Source organism: Stegodyphus dumicola, chromosome 4 (genome assembly GCF_044657685.1).
Source record: "Stegodyphus dumicola isolate Sdum_Otavi_A_Nest chromosome 4, ASM4465768v1".
NCBI lineage: Eukaryota > Metazoa > Arthropoda > Arachnida > Araneae > Eresidae > Stegodyphus > Stegodyphus dumicola.
The window spans coordinates 247,442,434-247,463,804 of record NC_140771.1 but is presented as its reverse complement, the minus strand read 5'-3'; the positions used below and the strand labels follow the sequence as shown (position 1 = coordinate 247,463,804).

The window sequence follows — 21,371 nt, the reverse complement described above, 5'->3', positions numbered from 1 at the left end:
TAATATTAACTGAGCGCCATTATTATCTATGAAACACGCAAACATTGACTTATCTTTCAAAATGGAAAGCATTACTCACCAAAGAATGGGATGGACGTGCTGGCTGTGCCCAAGTCCTCCATTTCAGAAACTGGGGCTGGTGCTGGTATCCCCATGCAGGGGGCATCGTGCAGTTGTTAAAATTACCACGGTTCGCCGGCGTGTGGAACCTGGTCGGCATGCCGAGGATCATGGGAAGACCGGAAAAACACAACTTGGCGCGACAAAGACACTGGCAGTGGAATCAATCTTTCCAAAAAGCAAACCGAATATCATTGGTCAGGAGAATCAACTGAAACTCAATGAGGCAGAAATCCCTTGATACCATATTTTCTGTAAACTTAATTCGGAACTGGAGTTATTGAAAGCATGCGACAGATCGAATGATTTACTGACGATAGAGGACAAACAGAATTGATGCAACACATTCCAAGTGGCTCACAGATTGCGCTTTTGGCAAGTCGCACATGGACACAACACATCCATTTTCATTTCACTTTCATGATCTGTATGTACTACACGCGCAAGGAAAACTGAAGACATGCTGCTATACTACGAAAACAGAATTTTGTAATCCATTAAAATATGCTGGTATCGGTGGACACAGATATAAACACAACTGTTTCGATCTGCATTACATTCAGTTAACTCAATTACTGTAAATCTGGCACCGATGCATGCGAAATATCCCGGCACATCACATTCCAAGAACAGTTTAAAACTACCAATCTTCGACGGACATTAAATCCGTTGCAGCTAACACAGCTTGCAAACTGTCGAAAAGGGGCCTCCGGTAATCCCTAGGACAGATTTCGTCCCTTCTGTTCTCAATCGCTTATCCAGATGGTGCGGACAATGGCAGAATACCTGGGGTCCCACGTCGTTACGTCACGCCGAAGAATGAAAGAGAACACACACAACAGTTGAGTCACGTTTCTATTAAAAAACCCACGTTACGACGAACAAAATCAAAATCTTCGACAAAACGCGAGAGTACCCTTTCTTCGCGGACGAAAAAAAAGACACATACGAGCTTCAGCTGCGTCAGGAAGGAAATGACGATCGAATATGGAACGCCAGCTCGGTAGGTAGGTAGGTAGGCTAAACAACTCACAACTCGACTAACAACACATAACTCGCAGTAAGTAATACGCGCTGCAACTTCGCAACGCCTCGGGGCTGATCGCTGGAGTGAAACAATTGGAATGAGGAACTCTCTGATATCTGTTGCCAGCAAAATCGTCAACTTGCTAAGACGACGATAAAAAGGGAACGGGGTAACGACAAAATACAGAGAATACGAAGAGCAGAATGCTCCCACAATCTCTGGAACAGCCTTGAAGACGATCTTTCTTTCTTTCTTTTTTTTTTTTTTTTTTTTTTGTCATGTTTTATTAAAAACGTGAAGCACAATCTTTCAAGAGAAGAAGAATCTTTGCGGAGGCACGTGCAGGAATGACGAAATAATAAAGAATCGAAAGCGACGTTCCTGTCGACGGACGTCACCAAATATCTCTAAAACATCCGACATACAAAATGAATTATTCTTTGCTAGGACTCATACTTGAAAAAAGAAAAGAAAAAAAAAAAAAAAAATCTGAAATGTTTCAGATTTTAAATTACGTCCAAAGGGGCGTTTTTTTAACGTTTTGAGTGTTACCTTTATTTATTAAATATCATGTTCTTTGCACTTAAACCATAAAATTCAGTTCAAGAGCAATATCGCAAAATAATGTTAAATTAAGCATATCTTTAGAATTTCCGATATACACAGTCTCGCGAGCTGGAGATAAAAGTACTTTTTTTTTTTTTTTTTTTCTTTTTCCCTTATATAACGTTGCCATTTCTCGCTTTTAAAGCATTGAGTTTGTAAATCAAAAATTCGTTAAAGTTTTACAAAATATAAAATCTATAATAAAACAAATTCCAAATTTGGGATTTCAGATGCCCATATTCGCAGTAGGATTTCGTCATTCAAAATTCGATGGCTCTATGTACCATTGTTTTATCACAATGCGAGAAATAGACAATCATTTATGCAGATTTTTCATTATTTAATTTCTTCAAATATAATGCAGGACTCTAACATTTTGTGGCAACAGTTTGAAAAGGGAACCGACGTTTATGAGTCCGACGCAAAATCGCAAAACGAAAACAATAGTCCTTCAGGGACAAAGCCCCTTTGGACTAAAAAATCAGATTTTAAATTACGTTACCTTTATTTATTAAATATCATATTCTTCGCACTTAAACCATAAAATTCAGTTCAACAGTAATATCGCAAAATAATTTTAAATTGAGCACATCTTTAGAACACAGTCTCGCTCACTGGATATATATATATATGTTACGGTGAAACACCGAAATCTGGAGAATATCGACTTTCACCGGTGAATGTCAACATTCACATAGTCGCTTTGTGTATGTCCGATATATTTTCTAAATACTCTTATTTCTGACTTACACCGGTGAATGTCGACATTCACCACGTACTAATGGTGAACGTTGAACATATAAGAATATTATATTTCCTTCTCCGTAATTCATTCGCGAAAAAACGCCCTTGAGACTCAGAATAAGAACTTAAGAACATAAGAACTTAAAACACACAGTACATTCAAATAAGAAAGGAAAATAATAGGAGTTATAAACTTACCAAATTATGTGATTCAAATCTTATTTATTGCAACAACTTAAACTATTATGATACTTTGAATTGCACAAGAGGCCCTTGCTTTTACAACCGCATTTATTTGTGGAACACTTCCTTTTTGCAGTGACAGCGTGTACATACACTCCTCTCTTTTCGACCTACACCAGAGCATATCTCTGATTGTCGACATACACCCGTGAGGGTCCGAATGTACAAGAATGTAAAGAAATATTCGATCTTTCGCCGACGTATTTGGTGAATGTTGACATTCTCCGGTGAAAGTCGACATTCTCCAATTTCGGTCTTTCACGGTAACATATATATATATATATATATCGTACAGTGTTGCTCGCTTTGAAATCTTTGAGGTTGTTAATCAAAAATTCGTTAAAGTGTTACAAAATATGAAGTTGATAATAAAACAAATCCCATATTAGGGTTGCCAGATTCCCATGTTCGGTGGAGAATTACGTTATTCAAAATTCGATGGCTCGAGTAAAACTACGGTACCTATACCGTCGTCTTATAGCAATGCAAGAAATATACAAACATTTATGCAGATTCTTCATTATTTAACTTCTTTAAATATAACACTGTGCGATAATATTTGATGGCAACAGTTTGAAAAGTGAATCAACGCAAAATGCCAAAACGAAATTAATAGCCCTTCCGGGCCCTTGGGCTAAGAAAAAGCCCTTGACTCTAATAAACTAAAACATGAAATGCAATAAACGTGAAAACCATGCATAAAACGTGTTTGGGTAATTTTATAAATACCAGTTCTGATAAAATTATTACGAAAATTCCTTCGTGTTCATTTTCCATTTTAAAAATAAATTGTGTTTTAAAATGTTGAGTAAATTTCAACAAAATATAAATAGAAAAGTTCCGATTTCATATAAGAATGAAAAAAGGTATAAACACGCACATTATGAATTTTCGCTCACAATTTCGGAACTGCCCCTAAAATTTGCCAGTGCTGGTTGAAACTGAATAAAAATAAAATGTTGCGCAAATACTAACAGCAATATTTATAGACTTGGTTCCTTTGTTTAAATTTTCAGCAGCGATTGGATGAAAAGTATCCATAATGAAACGTAGCAGCCGTAATGTGGATTAATTTTCAGATGACGCAATTTCAATTCATTTATTAGTAACTTCAGACAAGAAGGAGACGTAGCCAGATTAAAATGAGGAATTAAAAGGACTACTGCTAAATTAAAATTAGCCACCAAAAGTCTAATAATCCAGCACAGTTTTCAGAGTTCGACAGTAATCGATGAACAAGTATATCTATTTACTGAACTTTATCTGTACAATGCGTTAAGAACGATTCTATCGATGTTATTGAAATGTACTGCAAGAATGAGAAACTTGGGTAGGCGGCAACCGTGCAGTAATTTTACAAATACATCTAATAATTGAAAACTTGAAGAAAATAATCATAGAATGTATGCAAATTAATAATGCAATGTATGAAATGCAATTGACGCATGACCGAATGTAACAAAAACTCCAACTGCAGCTAGACATTGCCCCCCCCCAGTATCGGACAAAGAAAGTATGATTTCGCATTTATGTTTATTTACCAGACCATATTTCCCATGATGGTGAGTGTATTGTGCATTGAGAATACGGCAAAGCACACTAGGCTATCTGCCTAAGGGGAGGGATGTATTCGTGGTGGACTTTCTAAGGGAAACTGGCTCGTATACACGTTACACATGGGGAAAACCACAAAAACGCCCATGCAGCGCAACCAGCCCGTTCGCGGGATTCGAACCTCGGACCGAACTACCAGTGTTTAGCGGTTTTATCGCTCGGCCGCTGGTGGGCTATATTTCCCATGATGAAAAACATTTCTTATACGGATTAATTAAATTACATGCTGTTGTTAATTTTGTATATATGTAAATAATGCTAGTGAAATTATAATAAATTATATGTAAATAATGTTAAAGAAACTAGTATTTTTTATACAATGTACTATGAAGACGATTTGGGCGGCTCATTTTATCACCAAATTTGACGAGAAAGTGCCGAACGTCAGCATACTTGGCGACATTTTGGTCCTGTCCATGTATAACTGTAATTTGCATTGTGACTGAATAATTGTAATTAATCTACATATGTAACTGTAACGGTATCCGTCCCTCACGCTCTTCATTAATGTCGAGAAATGGAAGGTACTAGAGATTTCTCGGGGACCGGGGCAGAACTTTATAACAACGGAGAGACCATCAGTTTATAAGTGCCCTTACCTGTGCTTCACCGTCTTGGGCTGCTCTTATAAAAATCTGATGAGGACACTACGTGACTTTCTTGTACGGCCTATTTATTAACTTAATACACATTTTTTGCCGCATTTCATTTAAACTTATTTCCTCGAAATTAATTGGAGATCTACTTCTCATTCAATTAATTCACTTCTCATTTCGCGGCGCGGCAAAAATACATAAAAACTTTACACATCTTCATAAAAAAAATTGTAAAATACAGAAAAAATAAAACATTAAATACATTTAGAAACAGGTTTTTTTTTTTTTTTTTTTTTTAACAGATAAAATTATAATTTCTACGCAAAAAAACAAGCAATTTGGACAGCAGCTGCAAGAGAGGTTTTTCGGTGTACAAAACTAAGAGCTCACTTTTGATCCAACTCGGTAAAAACACACTAAAGCTGGTGTACAAACTGACTTAATTCACTAGTCTACTTCGAGAATGCCAAATATAAACAAATGGCAGCCTCGTTAGGCTTAGCACCACTTAAACTTTTAAATTCTTGATAATTCTAAAACTACTGCAGGCAGTTAACTAACGGCATAAAAATATTAACCGGAACATAAGAGCATAATTCAATCACTTTTAACATAAAAAATGCACAATTGACTAACATATATAATTTATTAAGAATACACATAAAAATGTACTTCCTTAGGCTTAGCGCCGCTTGAACTTTTAAATTCCTGATCATTCTAAAATTACTCCCGGCAGTTAACTAACGGCATAAAAATATTAACCGGAACATAAGAACATAATTCAATCACTTTTAAAATAAAAAATGCACAACTGACTAACATATATAATTTATTAACAATACACATAAAAATATACTAATACACAATTTACTAACATATAGGAATAAAAGAAAACTGAGCTCAGCAAACCGGGTAACAGACTGGGAATATATACATATATGTATATTTATATACGTTTTCATGCGGCCGATTACAACGAAAATGGGAGGTGCACAACTATACGTTATGGCAGTCCCATATACAAAACTTCAATGTTCTACGATTGCTCGTTTTTGAGTTATGCGAGTTACATACATATGTGTGTACGCACACATGTCAGGGGGGGGGAATCTCTTCTGAATCGATTTTACAATTCGTATGCACAGATGTCATGCAAAAACATCGTTAACTTCCATCCGATAGCTGTCAAAATGGATATTTTCGTTGAAATTATGATACCTGAAATTTTTCACTATTCCAATACTTCCTTTACTAGGAAATATGATAGTACCATCAGATTATTAAGGGGTTCTGAAACCTTTCAAATTTTATGGCACATAAATAAGAATCAAAATTACATGCACGATCCTAACAGCAATTTCCGATTTAAAATCAGTGCATTCTAAATGCAGGGCTCATAACCAAAGAATAAAACATTTATAATTTATATTATTCAATACTATTCGTAAATAAGAGTTTCACATTACAATAAAATATAAATACATTATATATTGTATTAAATAATGGATAATAATATGTAATAGGAAACATGAAGATGATGTGTATAAATGTAACGAACGAGCCTGTTCCATTGTAACCAGTTTCGATACACGTTTTTTTTTTTTTTTTTTTTTTTTTTTTTTTTTATCTTCATTAATTTGAAGCGTAAGTCGGGTTTAGTCTGTAGCCGTGTCCTATATATTTGTTTTTCATTAATAGCATGTCTGAAAATCCAGTTTCGCAGATATATGATGGGTTGAAGGACATTCAAAATTCTATGGCTTCGTCGAAAATATATCCACCGCTTATTTTTAACCAAAACTACATATCATTTTTTTAACTTATTTGCGAGATTTCTGTCCTAGAGCTGAACTTTTTCTAAAACTAAAATATTACTTAATGCAGTAGGATCAAACGAATCTCTTATCCAACTTCCAATTTCTAGATTTCCAAGAAACCAGCAACGAATAACACGTCCTGTGCAGTCTTTTCGAAGGTGCAAAAACGGGAAAATTTTACCTGAATCATAAACAGTCAAATAAAATGTTAAAGGAGTTTCGTTTAAAATCTATTTACATCCTTCGTGCAAATAATGTTATGTACCACCAAAAATAATGTTACCACATAAAATAACGTTATGTACCACTAGTGGTACATGCACACTGCAAGGGGGGGGGAATCTGAAAGATTTCAGATTTTAAATTACGTCCTTAACATTTTGTGTGTTACCTTTATTTATTAAATATCCTGTTCGTCGAACTTAAAAACCATAAAATTCAGTTCAACAGCAATATCGCAAAATAATTCTAAAATGAGTATATCTTTAGAATTTCCGATACACAGTCTCGAGGCGCTGGAGATAAAAAAGTTTTTTTCTTTTTCGTACTGCGTTGCCATGGCTCGCTTTGAAATCGTTGAGTTTGTTAATCCAGAATTTCCTTAAAGTGTTACAAAATATGAAATTGATAATAAAACAAATTCCAAATTAGGGCTTCCAGATACATGGGTAGAAGATTACGTAATTCAAAATCGGATGGCTCTAGGTACCGTTGTTTTATCACAATGCGAGAAACATACGTACATTTATGCAGATTCTTCATTATTTAATTTCTTTAAATATAACACAGGGCTCTGATATTGGGTGGCAACAATTTGAAAAGTGAACCGACATTTATAATGAATCAACGCAAAATGCCAAAACGAAATTAATAATCCTTCTGGGCAAATTGCCCCTTAGGACTAACAATTCATCCACTTCCTAACAACAATATATGCCATTTTCGACGAATTTTGCAGAACAGAAAAATTATAAGTGGTAGAGGAAATTACAAATTAAGAACGAAATCAGAAAGATGGGCTACGGAACGTCTTTTGTAGGACAATACATAGATGATTAATCTATTTTTGTTATCGAACAGGCATAACAAGGTTACATCTATTTCATTTTTATTCAGAAGAGAATAAGTAACCCTTTAATACATTTGTTGACTACAACGGGTTTAGCATTTGAACTCTTCTTCGATTCGCTTCACAGGTTTTCCAATCCATCACACATTTCGAATGAATTATCTCACCTATACACAAAACACATTACATCCTCTACCACCTTTATCGCGATAATTGGAGTAGAGGAGATGTTAAACAATTTAAGTCCTACTAAATCTTGCAAAAAATATCTCTAAATATAATAAAAGAAAGAGTCTGTCTGTGTGTGTGCGTGTGTGTCTTTCGTTCGTGCTGCGCGTAAGCTAATAGACCCAGGGCTACGAAATTTGGTACATACGTGCATCTAGACAAGAGCCAGTGCACCTCGAAGCGATTTTTTCGAAATTCGAATTAGAATTGTTTTTATTTTAGATTTTGTGACGAAATCGCGTCATTTTGACACATAATGGGCTATAGGACAGCAAGATTTTACTCTACAAACTCAATTTTCACATCGTCATGAAACGTAGGCACTTTACGAACTTTGTTTAGAATGCACCTAAATTACATAAAATTCTTGTGTTTTAAATGTTCTATTTGACATCCCTTATTCTGAACTATCTACTGACACCGCAATTTCCAGGATAATAATGCCTTTTGAAGTGGCAGAAGAGATATTCTATCCCATTCCTCCCGAACAGCTTTCCAGAGTTCTGTTAGGGTTTGGGGACAACGTTTGGATAATGCAGTTTTTAGAAGTCCGAAAGCATAAAAATCCGTAGGTGACACATCGGGAGATTTAGTAGGGATATCAGTGAAGGGTATGGCCTAGATACCAGTTTTTTGTTCCATTTCTTTTAGGAAATTAACAGTGGATTTTGATGCGCGACTGCTAGCTTTGTCCTGATGGAATCTCACAGATGGATGGCACTGTGGACACAGCGATGGTATTTCATTCAGAAAAATTGGCGATAAAATAAATATATTCATGATACTATTTGGAGGTAATCTTGACATTTTTTGCACTCTCTTTATTTTTAATTTGCCATTATAAGAAAAACCACCAACTATCATGAATCCCTTAGAAAAACTTTCTTTCGATTCTTTGGACCATGTACTTAATTTTTTTCTCCCCTTTTTTGATAATAAATGGCTCTTTTTTTGTTACAATCATTTACATACATTCATGCTTCATATATTGTGACAGTCGTTTTCCATTTTTCTTTGGATAAGTGTTTCTCATATAGAATTCTGCAGCGTGTCCTGCGTCGAGCGATATGCTTTGGAAGAAGACGATGCACATTGCGTTTTTTCAATTTCTTACGATTTAAATCGACGTTTATCGTTTTGTTTACAGTGGACACCGAGCATTTTAATGATTTTGCAACTGTCCTTTGACTAGGGGGATTTTCTTTTAACATTAAACAACGTACCTTTGCAATAGTAGGAGATGTCCGTTTTTTCCTTGGATACTTCTTTGGAATTTTTGTCCCATTTGAGGCTCCAATTTGACGTTTTTTTCCTTTCTTGTTGATGATATTACCCATAGATATCGCAAAACCATGACTCTCAAATCGTGTTTGGATAACGGAGTATGCATATTTCTCTTCGGAAAGAGCGTAAATGTAGCCTTCGAACCACTGGTTTGTTAAATTCGCCATTTTGAATAAAAACAAAACTTTCAAGCCACAGACGATAATTCTGACTTTTAAAAACATAGTACAATTGCAATGACTTCTTTTGCAGCAAACGATTTTTTATTACCGCTTACCAAAATCGTCTAAAACATGTGCAAACAGCCTCTGTACAACGTATTTTTAAGCAGATTTGTATGATCTTTTTGTAGAGTATATTTTGGAACTTTTCTGCAATGGAATCCGTTCTTTCGTTCAGAAATTTGCCGATTCTAAATGGCTGGAACGAAGTGCAAAATGCTGACCAATTCCACGGGCACTTTTATAGAATTATATCACAAACTCACGAGGATAAATAAACTGAACCGACTCGGATCCAAAACTTTTAATTTGAGTTTGATCCCTTCCAGAATCCACGTCACGGCGATCCAAATGACCTTCCGCGGACGGCATTCTTGCTCCCCTGGCTAAGAAGAGCCAAGCCTTTCCCCAGGTAGAGGTAAACCAGTTTCTCAGAAGTTTTTATAATTCATATACTATACATGCATCTCGCGGAAGAACTAGAACTCGACTATCTCTCCACAATATGCAGATTCCACCATCCCGCATGATGCGGCAAACTTACTTTCTGCGGAAACTAGAACGCTTGCATAAGTTCAGCTCACGAATTCTTAGCTGCACAAGTCGTAAAATAAGAAATTCATGACTGCTATCACGTTTCCCTTTTCATTTTCATAGTGAAATGCGACAACGAAGAACGCAAAGCAGAACGTACCCGTAAGGATTTCAGACAGAGTTAGCACCAGTTCTTGATGAACAACTTTCAACTAATAGCCATCTTGCACACGTGTCAACAAATACCACAGACTTTAAAGCAAAAAGACAAAAATAAATAAATAAATGAAAATTAAAAAAAAAAAAAATTTTTTTTTTTTTTTAAATCTGAAAGGTTTCAGATTTTAAAGTACGTCCAAAAGGGCGCTTTATTAAAGTTTTGTGTGTTACTTTTATTTATTAAATATCATGTTTTTTGCTCTTAAACCATAAAATTCATTTCAATAGCAATGTCACAAAATAATTTTAAAATGACCCTATCTTCAGAAATTACGATACACAGTTCCGCGCGTTGGAAATACAAAAAGGTTTTTCCCCTCCCCGTAGAGTGTTGCCATTGCTCGCTTTCAAATCCTTGAGTTTGTTAATCAAAAATTCGTTAAAGTTTTACAAAATATGAAATCGGTAATAACACAAATTCCAAATTTGGTCTTGCACATGACCATATTCGTAGGAGGATGACATCATTCAAAATTCGATGGCTCTAGGTACCGTTGTTTTATCACAATGCGAGAAATATACAAACATTTATGCAGATTTTTCATTATTTAATTTCTTCAAATATGATGCAGGAATCTAACATTCGGTGGCAACAGTTTGAAAAGTGAAACGAATATTTATAGTGATTTAACGCAAAATCGCAAAACGAAAGCAATAGTCCTTCGGGGACTAGGCCCAAAGAACATAATTTCGTTTCGGCATTTTGCTTTGATTCACTATAAACGTCCGTTCACTTTTCACGCGTACGGAAAAAAACATTTTTATCTCCAGCGCGCAAGACTGTGTATCGGAAATTCTAAAGATAGGCTCATTTAAAAATTATTTTGCGATATTGCTCTTGAATTGAATTTTAAGGTTTAAGTGCGAAGAACACGATATTTAATAAATAAAGGTAACATATAAAACGTTAAAAAAAAAACGCCCCTTTGGACGTAATTTAAAATCTGAAACCTTTCAGATTTTCTTTGTACATTTTTTATTTATTTAAATTTATACCCACATTATCAAACGTTTGCTCCGATATTTTATTTTTTTAGCTAAAATTCTATTTTAGTGGGCAGCTGAATAACATATAATTGAATTGATTTCTAATAAATAACTGAATTGGTGTCTAACATATAACTGAGTTGGTTTTTAATTAACTCGCAAACGGTTACGAGGTGTTCCTTTGATTTTATATAACACTGCTTGCCACTCAAATCTGCATAATGTTTGGTTTGGTTAATTATGGCAAAGCCTCGAGGGCTATCTGCCTAAGAGGAGGGATGCCTTCGTGGAGAACTTTCTACGGCAAACCGGCTCGTATATACGTTACACATGGGGAAATCCACGAAAACGCTCATGCAGCTAGCCCGTTCGCGGGATTCGAACCTCGGACCGAACTACCAGTGTTCAGCCACTTTACCACTCGACAGCTGGTGGGCCAACATAATCTCTGGAATGAGCGACCCTGTGACTAAACGAGACACCGGAAAAGATATAAATTAGTCAGGCTTGACTATATTAACAATACCAAGACATGTTATATTAATGTACATTATTACTACACCGTTTTGAAAAATATGCGGAAGGTAAATATGTACAGGAAAGTTTAACTTCCGGAAGAAAATATTTTCACGAAGACTAGTTATCTAATATCAAATTATTTAATGTAGATGTATGTGAAATATCCAAAAATTAAACAACTGTTCAAGATTTTAAAACCACTACAAAAGTGATATTTATCCGGAACAGAAAACATGTCAGCGATAAAAACCTGATTTTCTATAGCTTCTATTTATTCGAAAAACATTTTTGGGGCGATAATCAATCAGCCAATAAAATAAACTGTCTCTTAATGATATCGTTAGTAACATTCTTTAACTTGCGGGGCAAGTTCGGGACAAACTCGAGCGCCGGTTCAAGGACAGCTTCCTTCCATTTAATAATAAAAGACAGTCAGGGGAAATTATGTCAGGGGAAAAGTTTTCGAAAGAACATATTTCTTTCCGATTCTCACTTCCTTTCTCCTAATCATATTGATAAGGAATAGGAGATCATATTCAAACGAAATACCCATCCGAAACATTTGACACCTGTTTTCGGATAATACTTCCGGGAATTTAAGTATAGCCGAATATTGTTACGAATTTTGCATTTCGGTAGCTACTTTTAGTAGCAGCCGGAGACAAATTTTAAGAGAAAGCTATGCCGGAAAAGTAAAAATACAGGAGCACGTGCATTTAAACATTGAATAAAAGTTTTTTCGGTAATTTGTACTGAAATTGAATAAATTTAATTGTTAACTCTATCCTGGCTTTTGCGTAATGGTAGGCAGGTAGAAAAGTTTCCAAGTACTTGTCTTCTGTAGCGAATTAGGCGAAAAAAATGGATTCCGCTATTTTTTTTCACTAGCGAGAATCAAACGGTTATCGGTCTGTTCATGTACAACAAACAAACAGTTTACGTAATTCACGTCTAACTTGCTTTTCGTAATAGCATTGGGTCAACATATTTTTTTTTTCCCATTGTAAAATACTCATTATATTTACTGTCTTCAATCTTTCAATCATTGATAAAAGGACGCTATACCTGATTTTGAAGCATGATTGGCAGCAATTCCTGAACTGTGGCCGCTAGAAAGAATCTGTAAAAAATGAATTTTCTGATATTTTTATATATTTTTTACTTCCTTTTACGAAGTAAAAAGTAGTGTAATCACGAAAAATTAACGGTACCCTATTTCACCGAAAATATCCATTTTGACCGCTATCGTGTGTGTGTGTGATTATGGAAAGCCTCGAGGGCTATCTGCCTAAGGGGAGGGATGCCTTCGTGGAGGGCTTTCTAAGGGAAACTGGCTCGTATACACGTTACACATGGGGAAAACCACGAAAACGCCCATTCAGCCAGCCCGTTCGCGGGATTCGAACCTCGGACCGAACTACCAGTGTTCAGCGACTTTACCGCTCGGCCGCTGGTGGGCCCCTTGACCGCTATCGAACGCAATTTAACGGTTTTTTTGGCGTGACAACTGTACCTAAGAACAGAATAAAGGACTCTTCCCCCCCCGCAAACGAATTATAAAACGGATTTAAAATGTATTCAGTTTTTTTTTTCCCCAAACGAATTATAAAACGGATTTAAAATGTATTCAGAAAAGTTTTTTTTTTTTTTTTTTTTCGTGGCATCTTGTGTGTACAGGACATATGTACATACAGAGGATGGACAAAAATATGGAAACACCTTGTGAAATGCATGTTTGAAAAGAAAGATTGATTTTAATGAAATATGTAGGTGGCGCTGGCGTTTTTGACTATTGACACCACCTATACAACTTCGTAAATGTGCTAAACAGTTCAGTTGTTGTCGGAGTACTGTTATGTGAGGTTGTCATTGCATTATGTCAGAGTTAACAGACTTCGAACGTGGCCAAATTGTTGGAGCACGTATGGTAGGTGCTTCCGTAAGCAAGGTAGCCGAAGTGTTTAGTGTTTCAAGAGGTACTGAATCGAAGATTTATTCCGCATATTTGAAAAGCGGAAAAACATCATCTGCTAAATCACAGCGCGGACGAAAGTGTGTCCTGAGTGATCGTGACAGACGATCGATCATTAAGGGCAATTGTGACGAAAAATAAGAAGACCACAGCTGCAAAAGTTACTGCTGAAATGAATGTTGTGTTACCGAACCCTGTGAGTACCAAAACAATTATAAGGGAGCTTCATAAACAGGCAATTGCTGGCCGTGCTGCAATGGAGAAGCCACTCATCAGTGATGCTAATGCCCGTAACAGGAAAAGGTGGTGTTGAAGTCATAAAGCCTGGACTATAGAGCAGTGGAAGCGAGTAATATGGTCTGACGAGTCTTCTTTCACATTGTTTCCCATTTCTGGCCGAGTTTACGTCTGGAGAACGCCATCTCAAGCCTATAATACAGACTGCTTGTTGCCAAGAGTGAAACATGGCGGGGGTTCTGTTATGGTTTGGGCAGCCATATCGTGGTTCTCTGCTAGCCCCATGATAACTGTGTCAGGGCGCATGACTGCCAAGACTTATGTGAACATTTTGGCCGATCAAGTTCATCCCATGGTACAAACTTTGTTCCCCGATGGTGATGGTGTCTTCCAAGACGACAAAGCCCCTGTTCACACAGCTCACATTGTCCAGGACTGGTTTTCTGAGCACGAGGATGAGTTGTCCCATCTCCCCTGGCCACCACAGTCACCAGACCTGAATATTATCGAACCTTTGTGGTCTACATTGGAACGGAAAGTGCGTTCTCGTTATCAACCGCCAACATCGTTATCTAAACTTGCCACCGTTTTGCAGGAAGAATGGTATAATATTCCCTTGGCAAACATACAGGAACTGTATTTATCCATTCCGAGGAAACTGCAAGCTGTTTTGGATGCCAACGGGTTTCCTACACCATATTAAGCAAAGAAACACGTTTTTTTAAAGGTGTTTCCATATTTTTGTCCAACCCCTGTATCTCGCATAACACAAAAACGAGTAGCCTCAGAATGCTGAAATTTTGTTTATAGGACTTGTATAACATGCAGTTGTGCACCTCCCTTTTCAATTGCCAATCGGCCGGACTAAACGTATATAACCACTCTGCTACTCGGCTCAGTGCGCTCAGTTTTTTTTTTTTTTTTTTTTTTTTTTTTTTTATTCTTATATATTGGTAAATTGTGCAATTTTTTTTATATAAATTATAAAGCGATGTTTAGGTTTAGGTTTGGTTTGGTTTGTGCCATTATGGCAAAAGAGGCTATCTGCCTAAGAAGAGGGATGCCTTCGTGGAGGACTTGCTAAGGGAAAGAGATTCGTACAAACATGGGGAAAACGCCCATGCAGCCCGTTCCAGCGAATCGCAGACTTCTCGGACCGAACTACCAGTGTTCAGCAGCTTTAACGCTCGGCCGCTAGTGGGCCTGCGATGCTTAGAAATAACTACTTTCGGAGGGATGCTATTTCTTTCGTTTTCTCCAATTATTATTTCCTGAGGTACAATCCCGACGTTTAACAGGCAAACTACACAGGTTCGCCTGTTTTTTTTCCCGTGCATAACGAAATAAAATAAGTTTTCTTTAAGGTCCTCCGTCTTTCTTAACACAGATAGCTGTTTGTTTAATTCGGTGATTAAAAAGTACCTGACGTAGCTATTTAATCCCCCCCCCCAAAAAAACAGAACTTTTTCCTTCACCACATCTTGAAAAGCACCAGACTTCTACGATTTTATTTACTAAGCAGTTAATGAATGGTGCGTCATCCACAGTCAGAAACTTAAGCCAATTATCCCCGGTCAGAAATCTTGAAATTTCTGTTCTTAAAGTTCCAATTATTGCCACCAAGCCAAGAAAAGCAAAGAGGAAAAATTTCAATTCAGGGTGTGGCAAGTGGCCCTACGCCCACAAATCCTTCAAGAGAACTGTTATTTCAAACGATATCTCAAAGAGAACCGGGTGAAATTAACACATGTTAACTTCTGGGAGGTCAGACGTCTAAATGGACAAGTTTGCTGGAAATTTAAAAAAGAGACGCTAAAAGTTACGAATAAGAATCGAGCTCACATGCTGAGCAACAGACTCGCAACTAACGTACAATGTAATCTGATTAAAAGTACACCTTGCGGGGGGAGGGAAGACAGACCCCCCTCCCCCCCCCCTTTTTTTTTTATTCTCCCGTTCCACTGGGAAGACTGACGAAACTGAATTTGCATTTTTCATTTCTCGAAAGCGCCACTTAGGATATGTATTACATGTGTTCTAATATAGGTAGTCTGATACAAAATCGGATTTTTTCTGAAATAAAATACCGCTTTTTATTTATATTTATTTATTTATTTTTATTATTTTTTATGCCCCCTCCCGTATTTCGATTCTACTACTCAAATTATGCCAAAGTGAAAATTTTTGTAAAAATCGCACCAGTAATTTTTTAAAAACTTAAACTCTCAAAATTTTAGCTCCTCCATGTTAATTGAATTTGGTATGCATTTATTTATATATCTTTATTTTTTTAAACTGCTTAATTCCTTCCTTCACAATTCCAAATTTAGGTTCGATCCAAATAAAATTTGCAGGTTCCGAATTATTTTTAAATTTTGGATTTCTTAGTAATTTTTTATAAAGTTTTCGAAAAATTTTTTAATGATGGCCTACAAAATTTTTACCATCAGCTTCGAGTAGATGTATTTCTACACTAAGAGCCTTGGATTCAAAATTTCTCAAAATATACGTGGATTTATATATTGTCGCGTTTTGATATTTGGCATATTTGTTATAAGTGATAACAATGCAAAATGTGGTTTTCTCACCTTGTTAAAGCTATTTCAAAGTACGAACGATGACCTTTTTTCCGCTCGTGTAAAATGGAAGGGAAAAAAAAAAAAAAGAGAGAGAGAACTGATGTGTACACCACATGACTTCCTTGTACGGAATATTAAAATATATGCAGTTTTTCCTGCATTTCATTTAAACTTATTGGATTGAATTAAATCTACTTCGCCGACAGCGCATAAACCACAATAGAATAAATGCATTCTTTAAAATTCACTCTAGTATTTCTTTACCATAGCGACACTCTGGCGCTAAATTCACTTAACAGTATTAATAATTATATAACAGTTAACTTATATAATAATTACATAACGGAAACTAAGTTAACTGTTATATAATCCAATAATTATATAACAGTTAACTTATATATTTTGTTCATATTATAACTCATAATGCACAAAATTTATATCATTTAAAGAATAGAATTATCTAATCGTTGCTACAAGTTCTATTCAAATACTATAATAAAGCTAGAATGATGTATAAAAGAAATTAAGCAAACAAAACAAAAAAGAAACAGTTTTTCACAGACGATTGAGTATTTCTCATTCAATCAATTCAGTTCTCACTTCGCGAGAAGGCAAAAATACATAAAAACTCAAAATATCTATATTAAAAATTACGAAGTAAATCTCAAACACTTACTTCCTCGAAAAAATTCCAGAAAGAATTAAGCATGATTTAATTGGCAATAAAAATGAATGCGTTATCTTTGTTGTTGCGAAGCTACGTTTCTCTAGATTGGCAACGAATCCACTAGTCTCCTCTTTCAAATGTAAACATCAATGGCCGCCATTAAAAACAGGCTTAGCGGCAATTAAACAACCTTAAAATTGCTGATAATTCTAAAAATATTGCACACAGATTTACTAAAGGCATAAAATTCTTAACCGGAAGATAAAAACAACATAATTCAATCATTTTTAAAGCAAAAAATGTACAATTTACAAACATATAAGAGTAAAGAAACTGAGATCACTGAGCCGAAAAACAGAGTGGATATATATATAAATATATTTATATTTATTTGGTGCAGCCGATTGCAACCAAAATACGAGGTGCACATCTACATGTTATAGCAGTCCTATATACAAAATTTCAACGTTCTGAGGGTACTCGTTTTTGAGTTATGCGAGATACGTACCTACGCACGTACGTACATACGTTCGTACAGACGCCACGAAAAATTCTCTTCAGAATTCATTTTAAAGCAGTTTTGTAATTTTTTTTTTTGAAGGAAAAGAGTCTTTTATTCTGTCCTTACGTACAAATATCACGCAAAAACATCGTTAAATTGCATTCGATAGCGGTCGAAATGGATATTTTCGTTGAAATATGGTGCCTGAAACTTTTCGCGATTACAATACTTCCTTTTTACTTCGTACAAGGAAGTAAAAAGGCTAGGAATCCCTTCGTTAAAAAATATCTTCGACGATACTGTGACTTTAAGCTTAATTCCAAGGAAACGTTTATCGGATATGGCTCTTAGCAGCACCCTCGTTTATATCTGAAACTTGTGCATTCAGAATTTTTACACCTAGGAAATATTCCACATTCGTACAAAGGTACATATCGATTGCGTACGCAAGCAAGCCCTCGTCCCCCCACCTCCCCATATAAGCAGCGCTTCAATTGCTGGAAACATAAACAAGCCACACATCCACCTACATCACTGATACACAAAACTGCTTCTTCGACCCCCCCCCCCCCCCTCTATTCCTAGAAAAAGTTACGCCTCACCTCCATTACCAACACAGCCGCAGATGCGCTAGCGAAGTGTCCTCTCTGAACTCGCAGCCGAGTCAGCTTCTCTTGTCTATACTCACTCCCACGCACAACTGCACATGACTCAGAATTTAGAAACAGCCCGATAAGAATGATTTACCAGCTGGGAGTCAAAGTTCGATGAAGTCAACCAACCCCCAAGGTTCAACAACACAGGTGGGTGAGGGAGAGAAAGTATACGCCAATCTCGTCATCATCGCTGAGAAACACACGGGGGGGGGAGGAGGCAACATTTACTCCAGGAGGAGTACCAGTGCTGCTTCGGGACCTACCCTTATTTGCCATGGTACTCGCAGGGACACCCAAAAAGAGCATTACTTAAAAGAGGTTAATATGCAAATTGTAGAGCAAGTAGGCTGCCTTTTCAAGGTCGTTCGTATTTCACGCGAATCGTCGTCGAGTGGGAGCGAGAGAATTCTACACTTTATTTGATTTGATTCTTTTGTGTAACTCGGGGTGAATATACGCAGGCTTTTCACTCCCAGAAGATCAAGTTTAATTAGAACCCGTAAACGTGTTGTAAAATAATCTTTGCTAAATCTTTTTAGCTCAAATTGCTAATATTTATCCCAGAAGTTCAAGTTTTATTGAAATCGTATCGTATTGTAAATAGTTTGCTGTAAATAGTCTTTGCTCAAGAATGTGGTTTCGTCAGATGACTATTGGACATCATAGCATTGATGAAGGCTAAGTCCCGCCCACAAATTTATTTTATTTATTTATTTATTTTATTTATTTATTTATTTTTTCTCATTTTTCATTAATTCTACTTCATCTTTTTTAAAATTTTCGTATTTTTCCATGAACTGTGAACATTTATCTTACGAAAAATGCAAAAACTTTATTACTCGGACAATTTTTAATGATATTGGAAGTCATTATTCTTCACTTGACTACTCTGCATGTTCAGTCAAACAGAATGCAACTAGGTGTTGTATTTAATCTCGCTAAGTCTCGCCGTCCTCTATTACCTCGCCAAGGAAGACGTACAAATTTTACTGTTTACGATTTTCACTAAGACTTAAATTTTTCGAGTAAAGGCCGATAGGCCGAATACTTCAGACTACCGTAATTCATTCCATCATTTGACTCACGATAAAAAAACAGATATGTAGCAATTTCCTTTTCAGTATCATTGGAGTATTACAAAAACATCAATTAAATGCATACGTAATTTTCTAATGACCTTAATATTGTTGTATGCGTGCGGGTTCGTATTAGATTGAATGTACACAGTACCGGTATCTTGATAAAATTTATTTTACCAAAAGCAACATTTCACAGTTCTGGAATGTTTCGCAAAAATACTCGTGCAGCTCATCACAGTATAACACAGCATAATCAGTAATTATGTACAGTCATTATAATTTTTTTTTAGGAAACAGGAGTCATGAAAAATGAGCAAAGCCTTCGCCGGGAATCAAACCGCCGACCTCCGGAATACGCTCCCAGCGTGCAGACCACCATACCACGAAGGCACACTAAGAATGCGGGAGAAATACCTTATAATTACACTTTACACTACTAAGAGCGTTAAACACAATGCAATGCAAAGCGCATCGTAAAAGCAAAGCTCAGATGGAGATTACTCGAAACTCACGCTAAGTAAACAACAACTACTTGGAAACTGATACCCTCTTCGCTCTTGTTTAGTTTTCTCCCAGCCACCGAGACTTTTCTAGTATCTTCCATTTCTCCAAATTACTCGAAGGCGTATGAGGGCTGGATACGGCTACAGCCACATATAGCATCAATTGCAGTTTTTCAGTTACACTTCCCATTACAGTTATACAGCGGTCGGATCAAAATGGAACCGGGTTTGGCGACTTTTCATAATTTCTCGCCAAATCTGGCGACAAACATTAGTAGCCAATATCATCACCAGCTTGGCGATATCTTGCCAATTTAGTGATATAGCCATTTACTGAATGTTAAGCAGACTTGCCCTTGTATTCTTTACTTTTCTGACAGAGCTTCGCTTCTTTAGATTTATACATTCTTTAGATTTATACAGATACTACATTATTAAAAAAAAAAAATATCTGAAGGCTTCCAGATTTTATGTTACGCCCAAAAGGGCGTTTATTTAACGTTTTGTGTGTTATTTTTATTTATGAAATATCGTGCTCTTCACTCTTAAACCATAAAATTCAATTCAACAGCAGTATCACAAAATTATTTTTAAAAAACATATCTTTGGAACTTCCGATACACAGGCTCGAGCGCTGGAGATTTATATATATAGTTCAAAGGGCAATTTGCCCAGCAGATCCATTAATTTCATTTTGGCATTTTGCGTGGATTCACTACAAGCGGTGTTTCACTTTTCATACTGTTGCCACCAAATATTACCACCCTGTTTTATATATTTAAAGGAATTAAATAATGAAGAATCTGCATGAAGTTTCTCGCATTGTGACAAAACAAGGGTACCTTGAGCCTCGAATTTTGAATAACGTACATCTCTATTCTAATATGGGCATCTGGAAACCTTAACTTGGAATTTGTTCCAATATCAATTTCATATTTTGTAACACTTTAACGAATTTTTGATTAGCAAAATTCAACGATTTCAAAGCGAGCAATGGCAACACTGCACGCGGGGGGGGGGTAATTTATCTCCAGCGCATGAGCCTGTGTATCGGAAATTCTGAACATACGCTCATTTTAAAATTATTTTGCGATATTGCTTTTGAACTGAATTTTATGGAAGAACAGGATATTTAATCAATAAAGGTAACACACAAAACGTTAAGAAAAGCCCCTTTTGGCCGTGATACAAAATCTGAAAACTTTCAGATCTTTATTTACTTATTTTCTTATTGTTCCGTTCTAGTGGATCGGAAATCTGTAACCAAATTTTCAGATGGTGAGATTCTTTTTCCATCGAATGCAAGGTGAGGCCAGTCTTCCAACATTTCATAGCACATTCCGAAAGA

The 21,371-nt window shown here is 36.2% G+C and overlaps 1 protein-coding gene across 2 annotated transcripts in view; it reads right to left on the bottom strand.

Moving 5' to 3' along the window:
• The window catches only part of GckIII (Germinal centre kinase III), a 228,210-nt gene that overhangs the window by 87,317 nt on the left and 119,522 nt on the right, over nucleotides 1-21,371 (bottom strand). The window contains exon 1 of one of the 2 annotated variants that reach the window (XM_085816186.1): nucleotides 80-1,317. The exons of the other annotated variant lie outside the window; for it this stretch is intronic. Within the exon in view, the coding sequence (XP_085672312.1) occupies nucleotides 80-232 (153 nt within the window). The 5' untranslated portion in view covers nucleotides 233-1,317. Of the gene's footprint in view, nucleotides 1-79; nucleotides 1,318-21,371 lie in introns of those variants that run through there. 2 annotated transcript variants of the gene reach the window in all.